Source organism: Pteropus medius, unplaced genomic scaffold (assembly GCF_902729225.1).
Source record: "Pteropus medius unplaced genomic scaffold, Ma_sr-lr_union100, whole genome shotgun sequence".
NCBI lineage: Eukaryota > Metazoa > Chordata > Mammalia > Chiroptera > Pteropodidae > Pteropus > Pteropus medius.
The window spans coordinates 3,183,899-3,208,043 of record NW_024355523.1 but is presented as its reverse complement, the minus strand read 5'-3'; the positions used below and the strand labels follow the sequence as shown (position 1 = coordinate 3,208,043).

Genomic DNA, 24,145 nt, shown 5'->3' with positions numbered 1-24,145 from the left:
AAAACAAGAACTTTAGGAAGAAAAATTCACATTTTCCCAATGGCAAATTTAGGAAGAATCTGTCACTGTACTAGCAAGAAGTTTGTGATCTTAATTCGATGTTTCCGTAGACCTCAATAAAAGAAAAAAAAAACATCTGTTTAAGTGCCTAATGTCCAGCTCTTGTAGTTCAGGGTCACCCTCCATCTGTCTTCCAATTTTATTTTTCCCTGTGTGATTGATTTAATTCGTGTATGAAAGGTATCTTGATTTTTGAATGTTGTCTTACCAAATATTTGATTTTTAACTTAGGGAATTTATTTGTTTTGCAGAAAGGAAAGGATGCAGAGATTCTTACAAGTTGTGTTTTAATCATAGTATTTACACATATAAACGAGTTTATTTTAATAGTATTTTGAAATCTGTCTATTTTGTCTTGTTGTCTATCTATCATCTATCTATCTATCATCTATCATTGATATGTATGTTTGGATGGATGTATAGAAGTATAAATGTATTTATGTGTTTATCTACTATTGATTATATAGGGCAGATGAGAAATGACTCTGCCATTGGATTAAAAAATTAAAAATGCCATTTAATGTATATCCGGAGTAGGAATAATTACTCTCGTGTCTTTTAAAAATTTGCCATAAGTTGAAAATGTCTTTTCCTCCTTAAAAAGAAATCTACCTCCAAAGGCATTTGTTGTAAGGAGTGATAATGATGAGATGATTGTTTTATAATGGAACAGACTGAGGAAGAGAGTAAATCTCTCTACGAACTATTGTAATTCCATTTGAAACTTCAGACAGATATGAGGGAATTTCTAGTATGGATCTTGGAGAAGAGAGATTTATTATTTTCTCCTGATATAAAGATCGATGAAGGCTTTGTGGATCTGACAATGTTTGCAAGCTATAACGTTTCTTTTTCCCCCTTCTTGTGTTAACTTATTGCCATTATAAACACTTTCAAAGAAAACCAGTCTTCCCTTTTGTTCTGAATTAAATTCTTTCTCCAAAAGTGTGCTTGTAAAGTACAAACCTAACTTTTCTGCTGAAGGAGAATGGGTGGGATTTATCCGCAGCTTGCAAAAGATTAACTTGTGAATTGTGGTGGTATATGAAGCTGCCTGTTGGCTCTTTAAGCACTTGGGTGGTGCTCTCCTTATTCAGTTGCATTTTTAGGATGGGAGTTGGGGAAGATGGAAGAAATCAAATACTAAAATTTTAAGTGTAATTTTTCATTATTGGCTAGTATGTTCGACTATTGAGAAAAATCTAGGTCTCAGATACATAGATATCCAATTATTTCGATTATAGCAATGGGATATATCATCTTAATGGCATTAATGATGACTGTGATTATAGAAATCAACAATTCCATTGGATATGTTACTGAAAAAACATTTTCCTACAAGTTATCCCAGGAGACACAATAATTTTTTAAGGAATACATATGAGTAAGTCACTTTCAAATATAGGTCAATAAAAATGTTACCATTGTTAAGCTATAAAATATGAGTCTACACCATGTCTATGAATCCAAACATAAGATCAAACTAACAGTTTTACCTATTAGATAAGATGTTTAGATACTTTATGTTATTTGTAAATCAAATCAAGATACACCTGCCTGTCTATGACCATGCCACCCTGAACAAGCCAGATCCCGTCTGATCTCGGAAGCTAAGCAGGGTCGGGCCTGGTTAGTACTTGGATGGGAGACCACCTAGGAAGACCAGATGCTGTAGATGTAAAAAATAAAAAATAAGGGTTTGTAAATTGATAAGGTCTTTGCAATCTTTGAGGTCAACCAAGGGTTGCCTTGCTTAAAAAAAAAAAAAAAAATTGATACACCTGCCTGAAAACATCTTAAAAACTGAAAATAACAAAGTTTATTATTTTACTCTTTCCAGAGTAACTAATAGATGCAAAAGCACATCAGAGTAAAGCATCTAAAAGTTTATGCCTTGGCATTTTATACTAGTTTCTGATATGTTATGGGTTAAGGTTGAGAAAAAATTGTGAAGTAGGGACATTTACTTTTAGTAGTCTGTTATTTTCAATTGCGCGCTCTCTCTCTCTCTCTCTCTCACTTTCGATTCCTATATCAAAACCTCATGCCACAAAATCTGCTTTGAGTCTGTCAGTCTGTCTCACCAGACAAATTGGACTATGTACATTTTAATACCGTAGCATGTTAATCAAGTTAAATTATTAATGGAAAATTACCTCCCTTGATTCTAAGCACCTTTGCATGAGTGAAAGTAAGTTTTTTCGGTGAGAATTGGTTAATGGATGGAATTGAGATACTCTCTAGGTGCTCCTAAAATCAAATCTGGTGTCTGGCCCCGCAAGGCTCTGACATGTATTGATAACTATATAGAAGTGGTTATATCTGGGTGCTTCTCTGGCAGCTATCAAGAGATCTCTAGCTCTAGTAAATTATTTGATGTTCTCAGTCTGTAGGAATAACAAATATATTGGAAGATAAAAACAATATGTAGCATCTTTGAGTATGTGGCATTATATTAATTTTTTTTTATCATAAATGAGTTTCTGTTATTTTAAAGCACTATTACTACTCCTTCAGGGTTCATTTTAAATAAGGCTCATAGGACTTAAGTAGGGCTAATATTGTCTTTATGTTTTATAATGCTTAGAGATTCCAGAGATTTTGCTATTAATATGCATAATGTACGGATTAATAAGTGTTATCCCAATTATGGATGCCCCTGCATTACGTTTGCTTTGGAAATTCCAGCTAAGAGCCCTTATGCATGCAAGAAAATCGAAATGGTTTTTAAAAATGGAAAATGGTGAATGACATCTAATCAGTACCTCATTCCTAAGCATCATGTCATTAAAATTCCTGTTGTTTGGTGTGAATGTATGTACTTGATTCCCGTGGGTCAATGTTTGACTGTTATATGTGAAACTGAATGGCAGAACAAGATATTTAAAACTCATGTAGTGTTCTTGAAAGAATTTGAAAAAGAAACACTATGCCAGAAACATTTTCCTTCTGTAGGCAGCTGTTCTTAATATTTCTTTCTTACTCATATCCTTTTACTGTCTTCTTTTCCTAGTTAGTAATTTTCCATTAGAAAACAAGACAAACGAATGGCTGAGAAATACTGTAGGGGTAAAAATTTGGTTCTAATATGAGCAAGTTTTGATGTCTTTTGTTGGAGTTCTAAAATGAACTCCATAGCAATTCACATTATGATGGTCATTTTTGTGAAAGATGGCTTATTTTGAATAGTTTTTAGTGTTAAGCAAATTGGAAGAGAATTTTGAAAACAACTATGCTGTTTTTTAAATATCTGAGAACGTAAGGCATTAGTGATACTATTTTTTTTCTTCTTAATTCTCACTTCACGACTGTGAGAGAATGTTGTGCTAACCTATACTTCCTATATAGAAAAGCCACAAGTAACGAATGGCATCTGTTTAGAGTTTACAAAACATGTTTTTAATACATATTATCCTACCTTGATTGACCCAGGAAATGTATAAGGTAGGCAGGGAAAGGATTAATTTTAGGCTCAACTTAAAGGTAAAGGAACAAAAGCCTCTTGAGAGGAATAATAACTTGCCACATTTTAGTGCCCAGTTCTCCTGCTTCAGATCCTAAGCTCTTTCCACCATAACATGTCTCTCAATATGTCCATGAATTGTTAAAATTTACAGTATTGTCCAGTGTAGACTCCTTATTTCGCATCCCATGTGTTTCCTACTTTGTGACTTGCCAAAGGGTGGCTGGTAGCAATTTCCTGTTGGTTTTCTTGAATCTTGACTCCACTTGCCAATTGTTTAGTTCCTGATTGTGCTATGAGTCCACACAACACAGAAATGACAAAGAGATCTTTCTTCATCAGGAATCTGCCTCTACGCTGACCTATTTTGCCTGTCCACTGTCATGTTTGTATGCTCCAGGCTCCCATGGGTGGAGGCAGCTATGAGCAGAATGACAAAAGTTACCATCCCTGTTAGCAGCTTAACTTATGCTGCAGAGTCTGGGAAGAGCAATGCCACTACTTGTGCATAGTTTGATTTCTGAATATGAAAGAAGTTATGATTATCATAGAAATAGTCACATGCATGAAGGTATATGTTTCTCTCCATAGACTGAATATAATTGTACATACTGGTAGATGTACATATCTCAGTATAGTATAATTTATTAGATGAAATGAGGAAGTAATATAACAGTTATTATATAATGGAGTGATACTTCCATTAAAAAATGTGCTTAGATAGAGTTACGTGAAAAAAGATAAGACTTTGCATGTCATGAAGTATTAGTCTTCTTCTTGTTGAGCTTTATCTTCCAAGAGAATTTGAAGCAGTAGAGCTGAGCAAGACCCACCTGGCTAGTATTTTGATGGTTTCTCTCTGTTTCAGCATGTGAAACTTTTAAACGCCAAGAACTTGTTCTTGTCAGTGTCCTCAAATAATTAGACCCTCAGCCACTGACTGGCTAAACAAAATGCCCATGGCACTTTAGTTGGCATCTCAATGACAATTTACTTATTTACAGTGAGCAGTAACTGTGAAATGAGGCTTATTACTCAAAGTCTGCATGCTCAGCACATTTCTCACCAGTTCTGGCTACATGAGGAACAAAGTCATAAACAAAAGTTTGCTTTAATCTATTTAGGGCCAAAACGAAATGAATTTCATGCCAAATTCTTCAATCTACTTGGAGGCGCTCTCTGGTTGTAGAGAATGCCTTGCCAATGAGACCTGACACTCCATATCTGTTGGTAAGATTCTCTTTTTAGTTAAGATAGTTGAAGAATTTCCTTACTTTAGGAATAATCTTTCTCAGTGTGACAGAGGGCCCCTGAATAGTCTTAGATATAATGTTTCATGAACTACTCCCCTCCCTTCTCTTTCTTATAGATTCCCTCTTAACTTCACCTGCTTTCCTCATACCCTTCCTGGTTTCATTTCCTTTACATTGTTACTTCTTTACTCTGTGGCCCACTTTGCCTGGAGCTATCTCCTGGGTCACGATTGGAGGTAATTCTCTGTCACCTATTTGCAAATTATTGTTTAAGCCATTTTTTTTTTAAGTGTTGACCAGTTCCCTGTGTTATGTGTTGATTTTATAATTTAACTATCAGGCAGAAATATTACTTCCCTTGTTTCTGAGTTCTTGTTGAGAAACACCTCACAATAGCTCCCAAGTACTGGAAACAATATGGAATTCTTTGGAAATGCTCAAGTGGTGGCTGCAAAGATGTTTTACAATGCTAGAGATTATTTCCTGACATGAGGGCCATTGCTCTCCAGTATGGTACTCTGAAATTGAAATGGCACTAATTAGCTGTGCAGTGTCTCATTGGCATATTTGGGCTGTGAGGCCTGGCAACAGTCCTGGGTGTTAGACATGGTCAGTTTAGTTCAGTTTAACAATTTTTTGACTACCTCCTCATCAAGAGATTTTTTTTTCCCCATAGAATCATCATATGATACATATTTGTATAATATGTTATAGTTTTATTTCATTTTGACCTTAAAACAATCTTGAGAAATAATTATGCTAGGAATATCCCTATTTTATTTAAAAAAAAAAAGGAAATTGAGATTCAGAAAAATAAAAGGCTGTATCAAAATCACACGGTCTAGCCAAGACTTACCTCTTTTCAACTATAACTTTTTCTGCCTTGGTGAAGATAGAATTATGTATTTCAGTTTAGATGAGCAGCTTAAAAGCTTGGCTTTTGGAGGCCATCAGATATAGATAACACACATAGACTTAGACACTACTGAAGTGACTTTGGACAGTTTTTTAACTTCTCTAGGTTTAGTTTTCCCATTTATAAAATTGGGGTGATACTTCTTCCTCTTATGAGATTTTTGTGAGGATTAAATGAATTGTTGCATGTAACATGTTTGGCCCAGCATTTGACATTTTTAACATTTAACATTGTTGACTGCTGTTATAGTATTTAATCTGGAAAGTTTACCCTTATTGCACTTTGTAGACTGAGTCAGCCCTATGCCATCTGTGAGATTCTGTTTGGTCTAATGGTTCAGGATTGGAGCCATGCCCCTTCAAATGTTTGCAGTATAGCATGATTCATTTTCTTGAGACGGTGTCTAGAGGCAGCGCCCTTTTGTCTCGTAGTTAGTATTTGTAATCAGCCAGCCAAGATGGCCAAGATGGTGACCAGTGAAGTGTGTTTCTCTTAAAGTTTTCCTATTAAGAAGTTAATGATCATACCAGAGCCGTTTAAGTGACAATAACATTTACAAATTTGGGGAAACAATGTTACAACATCGTTTTCATATTCATTAAAGAAAAAAATGAAAGTTAATGAGGGATTTAAGTTAGGTGCATGGAAGTATTTCTTGATAGTCACTGAAGTGAAATATTACCAATGGGGGCAGCAGCTTGAAGGGAAAAAACACAGGAGACCTAGGTCCTTGTCTCCTTGGTGGCTCTTCCAACTGAGACTCTTTGACCTCTCCAAATTTGAGTTTTTTCACCTATAAAATGTGGCTAATTATATCTGAGACTCACGAGGTTCTTCTGACTATCTAATGAGATGAAAGGAAAGGAAGTGATTTGTAAACTGTAAAGTGTTATATAAAAACTGAAGGTGGTGTTAGTATTTTCCGGAGTTCATCGAAAACATTAGAAATTCTTGGATGACTTACATGTGCTCTTGCCTGAAAGTAAGAGAAGGACTAATAAATAACCCCTTGGATCCGTTTCAGTTCAAGGAATATATGTTTTCAGCTTAAATCAGTATTGATGGTATTAGGTCTTGTGTCAAATCAAATTCAATGGCTATTTTTAGAAAGACATTAAAATTAGAAAGAGGAAAATACTTGGAAAGCAGATGTACTTTGTATGGAAAGACATAATCATCATATTGATTATATGTTAAGCATATTCAGTTACAATGGTAATAACTACTGTGTTTTGCTAACTAGAACATATTTCTAATAAGACCAAGGTTATCAGTTTGAATCTCTTTATGGATCAATTAACATAACATCAGCCTTCATCTTAAGCTCTCTTGAGATTGCTAGGATGTCTACCTGTGTTCACAAAGAGAGTAAAGTGGAGGTTGGATGAAATTATGCATGTGTTCGACTAGTATGGGTAGAAGAACTCTGTATTAGAATGCATCTCTAGCTCTGTTTTTCTTTTAGCACACTTATTTTTGCCTCTTGTAATTAATTGTCCAGGCTACCAGTTTTGTTTAGCATAGTACTGGTGTCAGTCACTTGAAATGATCTTTCAAGTTTCCTGAAAGGTGGTTTAATCACCAATATGTTCTGACCCTCTGTTTACAAGTGCTTAAGTTTGCAATGCTTTACTTCGAAATAACCCTGAGAACTACAAACTTCTTATAATTTTTTTCAGATGGGAAAATAAAGACATTTTTCTCCCCCAAGGTTTCTTACTCCCAGGTGAAGAGATTTTGGCTAATTTTATAAAAAGGTCAGTAGCACAGCTGGGTTTGAAATACAGAGGTCCTGACTCAAAGTTCTATATTTAATTTGCAGCCTTTTTTTTTTTTTTTTTTTTGGTTTATATGTAGCAAGTTTAGTCAGAAGCTGGAAACATGAATATTATGTCTGGGTATTTAGTAAGATTGATGATTACTACAATTATATCTCTTTTAGAAGTAATCTGGTTGTTTGAAGTGACATTATTTTTACTGGTTTTATTAATAATACCAATCATGTAATTTAATCCATTGGTGTCTATGGGCCTAGCTATGAACATAGGGTGTCTAACATTATAATTTTGATCACTTTAAATGATGGAATTTGGCATATCATGTCCTAATAAAAACGCTTTTATGTTGCGGAGAAAATAGTGATCTCTATATTGTGATTTGGAGGATGATGAGAAGGGTTCTTGCTCCTCAGTTTATCTTTACTGACAAGCCTATTTACCAAATTCCACCCTTAGTAGTTCCGACCTCCTTATACAATGTAGAGAAGCTCATTCATACCATCATCTACCTGAATGAGGACTGAGGATCAAGTTTTTGAGAAAATGGAAGTATGAGTTCTCCTGAGCACCGTTTCAGGTCAGAGTATTGAGGGCATTTGAAATTTTGATGAAGGAAGGAAAGAATATACAATAATGATTTTTGGAGACCTGTTTTGGGAGTTTAGATGTGGAGGTGGAAATTTGGCCTATCAGAATGCAGCATAAATATACTTGCTGTTCAGAGGATAGGAAAGAGGTGAGCCATAAGATGAGAGAAAGCTATGGAAGAGAAGGTGGAGGTACATCTAAGATAAGACTTAATCCATGATTTTGTGTATGGCAATATGATTCTGTCTATGTATTCTTTGTTTTACAGGTTTGGTTTAAAGAATGTTAAGTTTGTTCTTAAAAAGCAACAATTAATTTGAATCCATGTGATTCTGTACTTTTATGTCGATATGAAAAAATGCTTTCTTATTGAAGACAGTATTCTAATGGAAGAGATGCTTTTTTTTTTTTTTTTGGTAAAAGAGGACTTCTTATCTTTCTAACTTTGGTTCTTCAGTCAAGTGGTGATAACGCCACTCTATTTCATTGGATTGGTGTAAGGATCAGTTGGGATAATATGCCTAAAAATGTGAATTGTAAAGTACTCAAACAAATACAAAGTGTTAAATATTATGTGCAGTATAGATTGGAGATTATGTGTTTGGATTCTGGAGCAGATTACCTGCGTTTCAACCCTAGCTTCGCCCCTTTTTATCTGTGTGACGTAGGACAACTTAAACTGTCTGTGTCTTAGTTTTCTCATCTTTCAGTGAGATAAGAAATCATATAACGTTAATGTGAAAATCGAAGGAGTTGTTATATGTATTGGGCATAAAGCACTGCCTCTCATAGAGTAAGTACAACAGTCACGTCACACTAGCTGTTGTATCGTTATGTACATGTCAGAACAAAATTGAATGCTGACAGAAGTGCACTGGAGTGAATTACTTGGAGATTAAAAAAAATCCTACATTTATGCCTCAAGTAATATAATTCTTTGTTTATCTAACAAATTTGTATTTGATTATAAGCCATTAGTGACAGATAATAAATGGCACTGTGTTGAGTTTAGCAAGTTATGTGCGAACATCTCTCAGAAGCTTATGTCTCTTGATATTTGTACAAACTCCTCTCATTAATGCTGACTTTTTTAGGTATGGCTTATAGAATATTGGTCTTGGGTCCCCCAGACTAGTTGAATTGGAAAATTTGTGAGCGGCGCTCAGGTATCGTTATTTTTTATAAGCTCTCCAGGTGATTTTAATGTGCTTACAGTGTTGACCATTGACTTAGAGCAGTAGTAATTACATATATATCTATATCATTTAGTTTCTGACATTGATATATATTTTTCTCATGTTTAAGTAAATAAAATAACATAGCTATTTATGGATGTTTCTTTAAAGGCAGACATATTGTTGCCATTATTTCTATAGCTTAGGGATGTGTGTTATAAAGCAGAAATGAGATTTTTAAAAATTATCTGTAGATTTTTTGTTTGTTTTTGGCAAGATGAAGTGCTGTGTATATCAAAAAAGAATGTAGAGACACATAATGTTAAAGGCAAAAGGGATCCTCAACGCCTCTATTGGTAAGAGGACACACACTTTGAAGCCAATTCTGATAGCAGTTACTTATTCACTTACTAGCTGTGTGATCTCAGAATACGTACTTAACCAATCTGAGCCTCTGTTTCTTCATCTCTGTAAAATTGATGAACATGTACTGTGTACGATGACAACTGTGTTTCATGGTACACACACACACACACACACACACACACACACACACACACACACACATCTTGACTCCCTGCCTCTTGTCTGATCTCCGCACCATCTGGTATGGATATCCAGAGCAGGGACTGTGTGGGAGCCTCTGCAGAGCTGTCTGAGCTTGCAGGGCCAGCTGCTGGGAATTGTTTCCTCCCACTCCTCAGGGATCATTTCTCTGGCTCTGTTGGGACTGTTTTATGGCTGGCTTTTTGGATCCCATGACCTTTCATGAGCATAACTTTTAGTCTGTGAGGGTCAGTTACTGCTGGCCAAATAGTGTTAATGAGACTGGAAATGAAGATGGCTTCTTGTTACCACATGATGGAGGCTTTTGGGTAACTTCTGTTTGAATCCCAGATAATATGTGTGTAGGACACAAATGGCTGCTTTCTCTTTTCAGCTGTCTTCCTATCTATTGCTTCTTTGTGTTGAACAAGGAATAAGACAATAAGAGGCCACTATCTATATCTTAGTTTGGGGGAAGCAGAGAAAAATCACACACCTTTTTTGATTTTCTTTTTATGATCAGAATATTAGATTTTGTCTCCTTCCCCATCCTTGTCTCTCAGATCCTCCAGCATATGGCTATACAATTATTAGGCCACACAGCTCACCTTTTGTACTTTCTTTGTGTTCCAAGAAGGAGGTTCATGGGTTGTTTCTTATTAATTACAAAACATAATGCCTGGAATCCTGACCTTAGCTTTTGTGCTTCATTGTCCTTCCCACTTGTAGGCCTGGCTTTAGGTTTCTCCTCAGTCTTAATTTTGAGAATTCTGCTTTTGTCACCACCTCTCTAGACTGATTTGAAAGTTTCATTGGAAATATAAATTTGGCTTCCAGTTTTCTATTTTTTTCCTCTGTCTACTGGAATCAGTGCCATTCTCTCATCATTAGCAGTAGTGGTGGGTCTCTTGATTTTTTAGGTGATAAGTATCTCGAAACATTATACTCGTGTGGTGGACATTCTAACTTAACGTCCACTTGAGGGCAGAACTATGTTTTCCAGCTGAGCATGGTCACAGCTATCACTTATTAAGCATCTACTATGCACTAGAGACTTTGCTTTATTTCGATTAATTCCTATACGAATAATGTATACATAAAGATTCTTATTTCAGAGAGCTTAAGTAAATTGCCCAAGGTCATCTAGTGAGTCATAGAGCTAGATTTTGAACTCAGCTTGACCTTAAATCCTCTTTTCTAAGCCATTTTTCTGAACTCCTCCTTAAAGGAAAGATACAGATGAGAGGAATGGGATCTTGGCCTATAGAAGGTTAGATGGAACTGTTGAGTAGGGAACAGGTATGGCGCTGCATTCTTAAGGAATAAGAGAGAAGGCATGCATGTCTTTATAGCCCCTGCTTTTCCCACTGATCTTTACTGGCCTATGTGGGCGCTTAATAAATGGACCCTATGACTGTCAAGGCAGAAGTCACCCCTATGGAAGGCTTTGGTCCACATGTGGGTCTTTAATTCTTGCTTTTTTATTTAGGTCAGAGAGACCCAGAGATTATGTGAAAATGTCTCTCACATCTTCACATAGAGCCATGAGTTGAGCAATCAGGCAAACTCTGAAGAAGATTCTAGTGAATCTGCTGAGATGACATTCAGAGGAGCCGGGTCTGTGTTGAAGTGAGCCTTGGCTTGGTAAAGATCTGGAGATACTCTGCAGTCAGCCTCTAAGCTTGCAGTTTAGACCATGAGAATGTACCCACTGGCTTTGGCAAGCAACAGGAAGTATATAAATGTTATGCTTTACCAAGTTGAAGCTTTGTTGAAAGTGCCCAGAGAACATTTTCCTTTTAATGTATTTGGAAACTATAAATTTAACTCCTGCTGGGGAGTAAAAGTAATTGCTTCACAGAAGAAAAAGTCAGCTCTTTAAAAGGCTTAACTCCTTCCACAAACATGTGCTTTTTAATGACTGGGAAATTCCTGGTACAGGAAAAAAATGTCCTTTTGTACAAATGAGGTCATTCTGGTCTTAACTGGCCCTGTGTACTCTAGTTTCTGCTTTCTGTTCCATGTTTTGTGACCAGAGGTTATTGGAAGGATAATCCCCCTGTGGATATTCACTGCTTTTAGGGCATGGAGCCAAAGAGAAAGTTATCTTTGCTCAGAAACTGCCAAGCTAGTGCAAGAGGCCCAGATCCCAAGGGTACTGAGCCAGTGACTGATAATGACTTGGTTTATGTTGGCTGTGTGTTGAGTTTTAAAGCATCCTCTTCCCGTGCTCTCAGATTGCTGTGCCCCTTTCATCCTTTTTAGTTTTCTCAACAGTGCCATTGCTTCCCCGTTAGGAATTATTTTTCTTTCCTAGGTACATTCTATTTATTCTTCTTTGATTTTATCTTGATGAATAGAAACATCTGTGTCAGTTTGAGGCCTCATGTTCATCTTTCTTACCTGGTAAAAATGAAAAACAGCTTTTAAAAGAAGTGGCCCTGTGCTTCTTTCTTTGAACACTGGGGGGCCGATTCCTTCTAAAATTAGTTTCTGAATTGGCTTGGCTAAAGTGAAGAATGTGTTTGAGGTCTTACATTTGTTCATAAGGGTTCTCCTAAATGGTAGTGTAGAGTAGATCTCAGTGGATGCTCTTGATTTAATTGAAGTTCTTTACAACAACTATATCCGTCAAAGGAGGATGTTGAAACTGTGAAGAGTGTTAGGGAGGGAGATTGTTATGTCTATCCTGGACGTTCTCATAAAAAGATGAACGTGGAAGGGGTTCAAGTGAACCTTGACAACAACCTCTGTAGTCTCCTCTAAATTAAATGTTTTTAAAGACAGCCGCTGTGAAAGATTAGGGATGGGAAATAAACTGGTATTTCTTAACTGCTTCTTAGGTATCACACTGTGCTAGACTCTTTCTGCAAATGACCCTTTTAGACCTGTCTGGGTTCTTCGCTTTAATGAGTGGCAGCTTGCTAGATCGCCAGACTTCCTCGCTGCCTCATATCTTGAAGGATCTGTGCTAATTTATATTCCCCTAAAGTTCACCCACAGTCATAATGGATCAATATTTTGATAAGCCTTTGGTATCTTTTTTTGTGTGTGCGTGTGCTTATTGACTACAACTTTTTATTATTTTAAAAATATACACTCTTACCACTGAGAATTTGGTTTTTATCATAATTTGTTAACAAAATCTATGTTTTGGGATCTTGGTGTCACTTTCATGGCTCTCTAGATCTGAAACTCCCAAGTTTAGGCTCTGATGCCTAAGTAAGTCTAAGAATAATTTTGCAATCTGGGATTAAGAAATTCTATCTTCAGTTGTCATGGAGAGGAGAGGATTATAAAATTCAGTCATGAGCTATTTAGATATTTGCTTCAGACCCCATTTCTTTTCCAGGGCACTTTTGGCCTCCCTAGGAGGTTCCAGAACCCTTGCTTGAAATCTCTTGGGTTGTTAAGATAGTCATGCTTGCCTTGGTTTGACCTGCATATGCTTGATACACCCACTCCTCACTGCCCCCAAGGCCTAGACCTGTTATAGGCAGCCAGTGAGTGTTTTACTGAACTTAATAGCCGGTACAAAATAATTGGGAAAAATATGGCTAGGAAATGCTATCAAATTTGAAATTGGAACATTCTGGGTAATTGCTGTGTGCCTCATATTATTAGTTCCTGTGGGGAAAATACATGGCAAAATGCATAATGGGTTAATATTGTAAAGCAAAACTCTTATGAGATAAATCAGAAGGTACATATCTGAGCATATCTCTGATGCTCAGAATGGGAATGGCACTGATTTACTGATGATTTATTTTTATTATTATTATTATTCTGTAGCCTCAGACGATTCAGCAGACTCTCAAGAGGACATTGCAGTATTATGAGCATCAAGTTATTGGGTAAGTAAAAATGGATTTCGGTCATTACTGGGGGCAAATTAAAGATAATTACTCAAACATAGCTGTTGAGCATGTGGTTTTTTGCCACCCAGGTCAACCTTATTTCATGGAGACTGTGTTCTCAGTGTGAGTGGGGGCTCACAAGGAGCCCTGGGAGTGACTTCCTTTGGCTTATTTGTGTTTAACCCTTTTAAATGAAATTCCTTTTGGCATTGCTTTTTCTTTGCGTTCTTACCCTCTCATTCATTGAATCTCATAATTTTGCCTTAATAATGTGGTAAGATTTAATAATATCAACCAGGAAACTTTAAATGGGATTTTAGAATCCTTCGGTAAAGCTTAATCACAATCTTTACAAGCTTAATATGGTTCAGTGAGAGGTATTGTTCTAGCTAGAGTCACATGCCACGTGTTTTTCTTTTTTATCCCCAATTTCTTGACATCCTTGTGATATGGTGTAAAGTAAGACTTAAGGTCGAAAAACAGTAATTCACAGCCTCACCAACATATAGAACTTTTAAGAACTTTATCTCTTTTGTAAAGGTTGAGGATGATAATAACTAAATCAAGGTTTAGATGTCATGATTAAATAAGATCATTTCAATGAAAGTATTTTGTAAACAGAAAGCTCCAAGTGAGTGTAAGGTTTATCTTTGATTGACTATGGTGGAAAGCAATTGGCAAATACAAAATCCTGAATTCACTTTCCAATACAATTTAGCTATTTAAATTAAATTCAATGACATTAGAGACAATACGTATTTTTAATTCACCTTAATATTCTCTCTGTGCTACATTGATTTATCTTTGTAAGATTTTAAAAGCTTTTTAGGAGTTGATTTAAACCCTGGTACCACTTAAAATGCTTTTGGGATTCATTTAACATTTATGGCTAGTACTCAGTGCCATGTAGATCAAGAATATATTTTTGTTATGATTTTTTTTTTTTTTTAACAAAACAAAAGGGAAGAAAACTTAGTGGAAAAATAATCTCAGTACCTAGTACAATGCCATGCACTTGAAGTGCTCGATAATTATGTTAATTGTCATTTCAAAGGGAATTGCTTTGAAACTTTGTCACATCAATCCTCAAGAGTGCAGTGCTAGGAAAAACATATTATTTAAACTCATGAGATGGCTTTTAGTTTGAGGCCATTAGGGATTTTAAATGGTTTATCCTAACGGAGATAAAGAGTGTCAAGTTAATCTCTCCCCCCACGTTCTAAAATAAAACTTAATCACTCTCATTTCCTAGTATGGTGTTTGGATTAAATTAATCAATTTACTTAGACCCATTCCTAGTATGTGGTAAGTATTACATATTTATTCTTAGGTTTATCACCATCACCGTTATTAATATTTTTTGACAAAACTAGAATCAAATGCAAATCATTTTTTAGAGTTATGAATGCCCTCTCTCTTCTAAAATCAAATAAAAACTTATTAGATAGTCTCATTTATGAACTAAACTGTGTCTTCATTGCAAATTGGAATGAAATCTTATAAATGCGATCAAATAGATAACCAAAGAGACATTACCATAATCAGCAGAAAATTCTCTTTTACCTAAATTACTGCCTTAACTCTCCTCTTCTCTCTGTCTACATAGAGGTAGCGGCGGTGATTCTTTGTTCATTGCCTACCTGGTCTTTCCTAGTTCTGTTTAATGCAGACACAGTATAAGGAAAACAGACAGGGCATGCGACTCCAATATAAAGGGTGTTTTAATGTCCGACTGGTTCCAAATAGATGAATCAGCATATTTTCATTTGGGTATTGGCTGCCTACTGAGGACTTGAAGTACCTTTGTTCACTTCCTTTATTCGTACTCATGCTGATGAAGACAGAAAGGAGGAGTTGGCAGAGTATTTGCTTTTCTTGACTTTTTCTTTTCCCTTCAGTTGTGGCTTCTGTGCCCAACTCCCTCTTTTGCCTTTTAGACTTCATCTTTCTGCTTTCTCTTTCTCTTTAAATACTGAAAAAGAGAGCATCTGTTGCCACTAATATTTGGATTAAAATATATTCACACCTATTTGTAGTTTCTCTTAAGAAAATGCAATTAAAGGCTTTTTATCTCCGTGAAAAGGAATGTGTTTCTTACAGTTAAAGTTAAAAAGAATTCAGGCCATTGAGAATAAGTGCTGGCAAGTATTATTTTACATACTTCTGGGGAGGTTAGGGTGGGAAAGAGATGCTTTTCCTAATCCTTAAAATTTGGCTTTGCCTAAGGCTTGTCTCGAGGTAATTCAGCTTTTAGATGCCTTGGGTTAGGGCGATGAATCCAGACAATAATGTAGTGGAAGCTAGTCCTCTTTTAAATTTCTTGATTCAACCTCTGACCCACTCACCTTCCCATCCTCCCTTTCCTTTCCCTTGAAACTCTGTCCTTGGATCTGCTTTATTTACTAGAGCCCCAGGATTGTATGATTCTGCTCTTTAATGAATTTATATAGCTGTAGCCCATAGAAATTCTCTGAGGCATTTTCAGTCTCCAAGATCCAGACTTGAATGCAGGGAAGAGCTGTCCAGAGGTTCATGCAGATAGATGGAAGATTGGGAGGGAGAAGCCGATGGAGCCTCATGTTAGGGAACAAGATAGCATCTCTGTACCTCAGCAACTTTATCTTTAAACATTTATTCTATTCTTTAACTTACCCATTCACTCATTCATTTATTCATAGACACCATTCAAGTTGGCAAAATGAGTGCTGAAATAATTTATTCATGCAATGTGATAAATTTTCTCTTTGTCTCCACTGCCACCATCATCTCTCATCTAAAGATTCCTATCTAGTTTTCTGGCTCCCACTCCTGTCCCTTAACATATTTTCACTGCAGCGAAGTGATTAAAAATTAGATCATGCCACTTTCTTACTTTAAACCAGTGGTTCTCAAGTGTAATTTACATTAGAATCACCCGTCAGACTTGTTAAAACTCAAATTGCTGGGCCCTACCTCCAGAGTTTCTGATCAGGTATATCCAAGAGGGACTCGAGAACTGGCATTTCTAAGTTCCCAGGTTATGGTGATGCTGCTAGACCAGGGACCACACTTTGAAATTCTTTTTTTGAGCCATATAATGACTAACTGTGATAAAATGAAACCTGAACTCTTCCTATGATCTGTCCTCTGCTTACCTCTCTGATTTCATTCCACTCTCCCTATTTCACTCTACTCCAGCCATCTGTTAGTTTCTCGACTATACCAAGTTTCCTCAGTCTCAAGGCCTTTGCATGTACTGTTCCATTTTCCTGGAATGCTCTGTCCTCTGTTGTTCGTGTAGATTATTCTTTTTATATATTTAGGTGTCTGTTTAAATGTGATCTCTTCAGAAGGGGCATGACCACCTAATCTACAGTAGCCCTCCATCCCCCACCTCAAGTCTCCAACCCCAATCATTTTTTATCATATTATATTACTCTTTATTATTACTTTTCATAGTGCTTATCATTAACTTATGTTATCTTGTTTATTTTTTGGTTATTTATCTTATTTATTTCTATATTCCTCCACCTTTGTGAGTGCTTGATATGTAGGAGGGATTAACAGTTTTTTGGGGGAGGAGTGTGAACAAATGAATAAATTGCACCCTAGAAATATGTACACAGAGGTAGGTATATAGTGGATAAAAGAATAAAGTAGGCTTGGGAGGGAGGTATAAAATGAGGGGTTGAAATAATCTCCAGCGCCCATTATAGTTCTAAAATTATAGTTCTGGTATCCAGGACCCTTTTCTTTATAGCCAAATTATACTGATTTATCTGCATGGTTTTCCATTTATGCTTAATGTTCTGCATGGTTTTCCATTTATGCTTAATGTGTGTCAGATTGACTTTGTGGTAAGTGTTGATTATTGTATAAATTCTGCACAAGCATTTTTACTTGGATAGCTTCTTGTTCATGTAGCAAAGTCTTCTTCCCTCAACCTGAAATGAGAAAAAAGGGCATTGAGTATACATCTTTATGCCACTTTAACTCAAGTTTCTAGGGAATAGATTAGGTTTTTTGGCAATGTGGGGCAGAAAGAATTGTGAGGAACCAGAGAGTAGGTAGAAGACAGGCAGGGTTCCCTTAGGAATTTAAAGGAGTTCAGTGTTGAGGAAAACTTGGTTTATGTTGACATTTGTTTCTGATGTCATCTTTGCCATTATCTTTTGCCCTTCCTTCTTTCTGCGCATCTCTGTTGTGTAGTATAGAACAGGGAACTGAGAAATGTGCTTTGGAAGTAGACACCAGATTTACTAGACTTAAAGTCAATTTCTGCCTTTGAGTGATCTTGGGCAGGTTACTTAACCTCTCAGCCTCAGTTTTTTCATATTTAAAATGAGAATAATTGCATGGTTGGGGTGAAGTTTAAATGAAATGTTCATGATACTAATGTATTGTCATATTATATAAAGTAGATAATGCAGTGCCTCATACACAAAGATAATCAATATACTGCAATTTTTGTTGATTGCCTTTCCATTTATCCTCCTTGTCTATCCTTTCTCTGTTCTCCTTGAGCCTTTAAAAGTTTGTAATCAGTTGTTTAGCATCAAGAGCTAGACATGCCCAGCTCATGTACCAGCTACAACTTTCTTCTTACAGAGTTTAGATTATTTTTTTAACCTAAAGTTCTGCCTCTAGCGTGCCTAACCCAACCGATCTGATTCATGTTTACCATATATTACTTACTGGTCTCACACATACACACACACACACACACACACACACACACACACACACACACACACAAAATGGATTACTTACTATGGCAGTGTAGACAAAGCAGATTTCTTTAAAACTATGATTGGAAAATACATGATAATCAGTCTTTCTGAGATGTAATGTTCATTCATTAACCACTAAAGTACAAAGAAATATGTATTCAGAATCATGCCATTAATTTAATGCTTTTTGCCAGAATAAGCATCATTGTGCTAGTACCGTGGGTAAGACTGCTGCCAACCTCACATTGGCCTGGGACACCATTTCCTTTAGTCATCTAAAATTAAGTTCTATTACTCCAATTATCATTGTGGGCCCTGTGTTTGTTTTATACAGCCAACCTTCTGTTCTCTTTTTCTTTTGACAATTGAATAGGGATTAAACTAGAATAATTTCAATAGAACATTAGAAGTGAAATTAGAAGTGAGTGAATCCTGATTATTCTGGGAAACAAACTTCAAGGATATTACTTATGCTCCCATGGTCAGATTTCGTGGCTGTAAATTATGTTATTTAAAACATGATCTAGCTTCTTTTTCATCGGTTTAGGAAGGCTAACTATCAATCTTATTGAATAAAAACAAAGTTCAAGAAGTTAGATGAAAGCTAATATCTCTGGATTGTTTCCTGTGTTTGAGGCAATATACTAAGCACTTTACATCTGTTATTTTATTACCCCTAAACATCTATTTCATAGAATCATGGTACAGATGAGTAAATTGAGGGTGTGAGAGAAAATGTTTTGTCCAAAGTCACTCTGGTGAAAATGGTAGAGCTTGATTTAAAAATAACACTGTATTTGTGTTTAACACCTGTGCTTCCCATTCTGCCTTTTATTGAGTGAATCCTGCATTCTAGAAACTGTAGTAAGCATTTTGCCTAACTGGTTTATTGGAGTCCGATTTCAGTGAGGTATGCAAACATAAAACCATTTGATTTTTTCTCTCCAATCACTTCAGACATGCTAGGATGAGTCCCCTTTGACATTAGCTCGGGCAGATCTTTCGAATACTTTGAGGGATTATAAAGTCCACTACAGACCAATTGAAATCTTCAGTCTCATATCCAGTCTCACTCTTATATTTCTCTTTTCCTAGGTCAGGCTAGGGCTGAGGAACTTGGAATGCAGTGTAGAGAGGATAATGACGTGGTTTTTTCATTCCTCTGCTTCAGGCCACTCTTTTCTAGGTCTCTCTCTCTCCCCTAAGGTGTTGTATCAGGAAAGAATGAAATGAAAAAATGGCAGAAGGCTTTTTGAATTCACTGGTGGTTGTAATAGTTGTTTCTTGGGTGTGATGCAAGTGTGGGATCTGCTTTGTTTCAGATGCCCATGCCTAGACCTGAGAAACATACTCCATGGTCTTGCTAGTGGGATTCCTGCCCATGGCTGCAGTCTCTAGATTAGGAAAAGGGGGGAATGGGACATCTCAAGCTTGCCTCGGTTAGTGGCACCTCTCTAATTCATGGGATACTCTTTCTTTTTTCTTTTTGCCTTGCCAAATGGTGAGACTGTAGTCTGCTCCCAATTAGCATCTATTTCTTTTCCTTGTTATAACTCTTTCTGGAACCTTCTTCCTCTACCCAGTCAAGCACAGAGGGATTATCCAGAATTACTTAGCAGATGTTCACTGAGAAATAAGACAAGCAACCCCCAAATTTAGTCATGGTGGACATCTTTCTCACCAACTGGGCTTCTACGGGGAGTATACCCTTTGTCTCCTTTTCTCATAGAGGAGGGGGAAACAACAACCCTCTCTTCCTAGGCCAATTACTAACTCTTCTGAAGATTTCCTTTTGGATTTTTTCTGTTTCTTTGCTTCTGTAAGGTGCCGGTGGGGTGACAGTGGCAGTGGCTGTTTAGTCACTTCTTAAGTTCTGAAGGAGATGTCTGGTCTTTCTGGCTGCTCTTTTGGAGTGTGGGAGCATTTAGCTCCTGTTGTCTTCAACTTGGTGTCTTAGCTCTAATACAGAGGCAACTGGAAAAGTTCCAGTTAATATCTGATTACATAGGCATTTTGTCATTTAGCCCTTACAAGAACTCTAGGAAGCATCTCCATTTTATGAAGGAGGAAAGTTAGACTGATAGAGATTAAGTTACTTGCCCAAAGTCTCACAAGTAGAAAATGGTAAAAAAAAAACGTGAAGGGGAATAAGAGGTACAAATTTTCATTTATAAAATAAGTCATGGGGATATAATGTACAGCATAGGGGATATAGTCAATATTGAAACAACTTTGTATGATGACAGATGGTTATGAGATGTAGCATGTTGATCACTTCATTATGTATATTAATGTTGAATAACTGCGTAGTACACCGGAAACTAATATTATTGTATATTAATTATATGTTAATACATAAAAATGGTAGGACCATGATTCAAATTCTGTCAGACTCTAAACAATTTATTTGCCTACTTGTTATCCATGTACCATACTACTATCTTCTTGGCCGTCTGTGACAGAGATTAAAACATATTTGCTTTCAAAAAAAAAAAAAGACATATTTACTTTCAATACAGTGCCAACATACCAGATTAGTACTATTACTTATTCTTTTTCTAGGCAGCTTCTTTATAGAAACAGATTACCAACAGCCATGAAACACTCAGATAAGGAAACATTAGTTTTACAAAGCTAATATATTTTCTGATTTTCCTTATTTATTTATTTTTTCAAACGTAGCTTTCTTATTAATGATTGTCTCTGATACCAGGTCCACACTACTAATGCTGATATTAATGGTGGATTATGTCAGAAATTGTCTTAAAGCTTTGGTTATGTTAAAATGTTATGCTAAGAGCGTAGACTATGTGTGCTTGTGCATATGCGTATGAGTACATTCGCAGATGCTTTAAAAAATGTCTCCATGTGCTAATTTTGTTTTCTTCTTAGTTATAGGGATGCAGAAAAGAATTTCCACAATATCTCTAACAGATGCTCCTATGCAGACCATTCCAACAAAGAGGAAATTGAAGACGTCTCAGGAATTCTTCAGTGTACTGCTAATATACTCGGTATATTAACTATATACTTATATGGTTAAGAGAGACTGAGCGAGGGGGAGAGGAAAAGTAAAGGTGTAAATGCTCTAATTTTTTACAAATGAGAGGTGTGGCAGCTATGGAAAATTAATACCTTGTCTTCAAGAGATTTAATTTCAACACTCCTGAAGATGTTTAAGTGGAAATTACACGCATGACGTTTACCTGGATATTGAGAAATATTGTAATAAAAATACATTCCAGAGAAACTTTTCTTATGTTAGTATGATTAGCTTCCTGTAATCCATATTTCTCTGGCTCTTAATCTGTCCTCTCAAAGCCCATACTCCATTATTTCTATTACTATTACTTCCTTATTTCTGGGAGGTCCTGTTTGGGGCTGGAGGGTGGATCATATGTTCTCATAGTGGACTCGGAGGCAGTGAGACAGGTCATCTACTGAGGTCTTCGTGCCCTGCATGTGGCTGTGTGTGTGTTTACTTTGAAGATATTAGTGTTTATGACAGGGTGGCTGTTTTTGGATGCTCCAAAAATAACTAAGGGATGCTGTTGCAAACTGCACCAAATCTTACAACATTAAGGTCCCATAATGAGCCATGTTATCGTATTAACTTACTATCTGATATTCTTGGGGTGTTAGAGCTGTGTTGTTTGTATGCAAAGTAGACACTAAAGCAGGAATATATTTTGCCTTAATGTCTTACAGAGGGTTTTAGTGAAAAATACCTCTTTCAATTTTTTTTTTTGAATCATCCTTTTTTCCTTATGACTCAGATAGGAATCTATGGAGTGGCGGAGGGTGTTGGTAGGGAAGAACAAATCTTAGTGACTGACTATATGGAAGTAGAATCATGTCTCCCTCAGAATCTGATGATGGAGACTGGGGCAAACTTGTTTGCTTTTCTTTCCTTTTAGAGTAAGTACCTTCCCTGGAGACATCTGAGTCCCTTCTAGAAACAGATTTCAGGTGACCTCAACCCATGAGTCTACCAGATTTTTCTAAACATATCTGACTCCCAGAGGTAAACCTGGCTTTTACGCTCAAGCTGGGACTGCAGCTATCTATGACTATATTTTTATCCTACATCACTTTTGTAAACACAAAATATTATACTAAGACCATGGAACTTTTGTGAGAGGATACATATAGATATAAGTGGTTTATCTATAATAATAGCATGCAAAACACTAATGAACAGTGAAAAAGAAGGCCAGAGATTTACTTATCTCAATCTTAGTACAGCTATAAGAATGTCATACTACCTAAGCAATCTTATTATTGAAAATATGAGGGATGATAATAAAGGGAGGATGGAGATGGGCATTGCCCAAGAGCTGTTTGTTTGTTTTTTTCAGTTTTATGATATTGTATTTTCAACCACTCTTCCATCAGTAACATCTGTTTCTCTTGACACATTGTGATTTTCAAGGGTTGAGGTGAGACAATGTTCCGCTAAGAGAGATGTATTAGAATGTTGGTGGAAGGATATTTAATATTTTGGAAAGTTTCCCTTTACTTATCCAGTTTCTAAATATTTCCCTGCCCCTCATATCTCCTTTCCTTATGCTCCCCATGCAGAGCTTTAGCAAGTTAGAGGGAGCATGAGATATTCAAGTTAGATAAATATATGAGGGGTGCTGATGACATCTGAACCATGACTTGCAAATGAGTGTGCACCATTCATACAAGAAAACTCTAGGTCAGAATATTTGACAGAGTAACCACCAGATGACACTGTGGCCCAGCACAGCTTAGTTGTCCATACAAAACACAACATATATATATATGACATACTGTTGAATTGTACACTTGAAATTTATTTTATTTTATTAATCAATATCACCCCAATAATTTTTAATTAAAAAACGTTGCCATGAGATGCAGATTAAGTATGAGTGGAAAGAGCAGCAGATAGTGTGCTATCTGATGACATTAAGGAATGAGTAGTTTTAAGCTAGATGCTTATAATTTAGAAGGTGACTGTATAACAGGGTTTGTATTTCCATATATATTACATTTTTCTAGAAAAGAGATATTAGGTCTCATTTTTTTCCCACTAAGTAATTATGGTTGTTCCTTAAATGTAAAAAAGCACAGTCTGGTAGAATTTAAATTTCTGAGGAATAAAACAAAATGCCTACCACCTGTTGACCAGCTGCCACATGGATCCAACAGCTTTACTGGTCATAATCAGTGAAAGCTTTGTTTTTAACAGATCACTGAATTATGATTAATATTGGCTTGCTTAGATTTCATCTTTTAAAAAAATTATATTTAAATTCTTCTGTGCAATCATGTATGAGAATGCAAGAATCAATCAACTCACTGGACAGAAAAACTGTATAGGAAAGGAAGCCTTTTTTTGGTATGGGGGTTTGGAATGGAGGGATAGTTCCCACCAGGTTCAGACAAATATTGATACCTGAAAACCTTCTCTGTGGATGCTCGAGGGCAATTTTCCAACTTTGTGGTTTATATTAATCACCCTTGGGGAGTATGGTTAGAACATTGGTGGGCTGGAATTGGGGAATACATATTTTTCTCACCTTTTAACCTATTACAGGGTTGTGACAGAGACTGGTAGTGTCTGTATGTTATTTATACTTCATCTATTATCAAAAGAGAGTTTAAGTCATGGGTCAGAAAATATGATCAAAATAGCAAATTTTACTTCTTTCAAAATGATCATCTCTATTGATTCTGCATGAACTCCTGTAGATAGTTTGGTTATTTTCTGGCTTCTCAGGTTGAAGTTTGGGGTTAGCGGTTGGCATGGTATAAAAAGAGGAACCTGACG

General features: G+C 36.3%; 1 protein-coding gene and 1 pseudogene across 2 annotated transcripts in view; both read left to right on the top strand.

Annotated features, from left to right (window-relative positions):
- The window catches only part of GUCY1A2 (guanylate cyclase 1 soluble subunit alpha 2), a 261,485-nt gene that overhangs the window by 14,753 nt on the left and 222,587 nt on the right, over nucleotides 1-24,145 (top strand). For both annotated transcript variants that reach the window (XM_039858727.1, XM_039858726.1), the window contains exons 2-3: nucleotides 13,572-13,633; nucleotides 21,238-21,359. In XM_039858727.1, the coding sequence (XP_039714661.1) occupies nucleotides 13,572-13,633; nucleotides 21,238-21,359 (184 nt within the window). The remainder of the gene's footprint in view (nucleotides 1-13,571; nucleotides 13,634-21,237; nucleotides 21,360-24,145) is intronic.
- LOC120599711 (uncharacterized) lies at nucleotides 1,620-1,738 on the top strand (annotated as a pseudogene).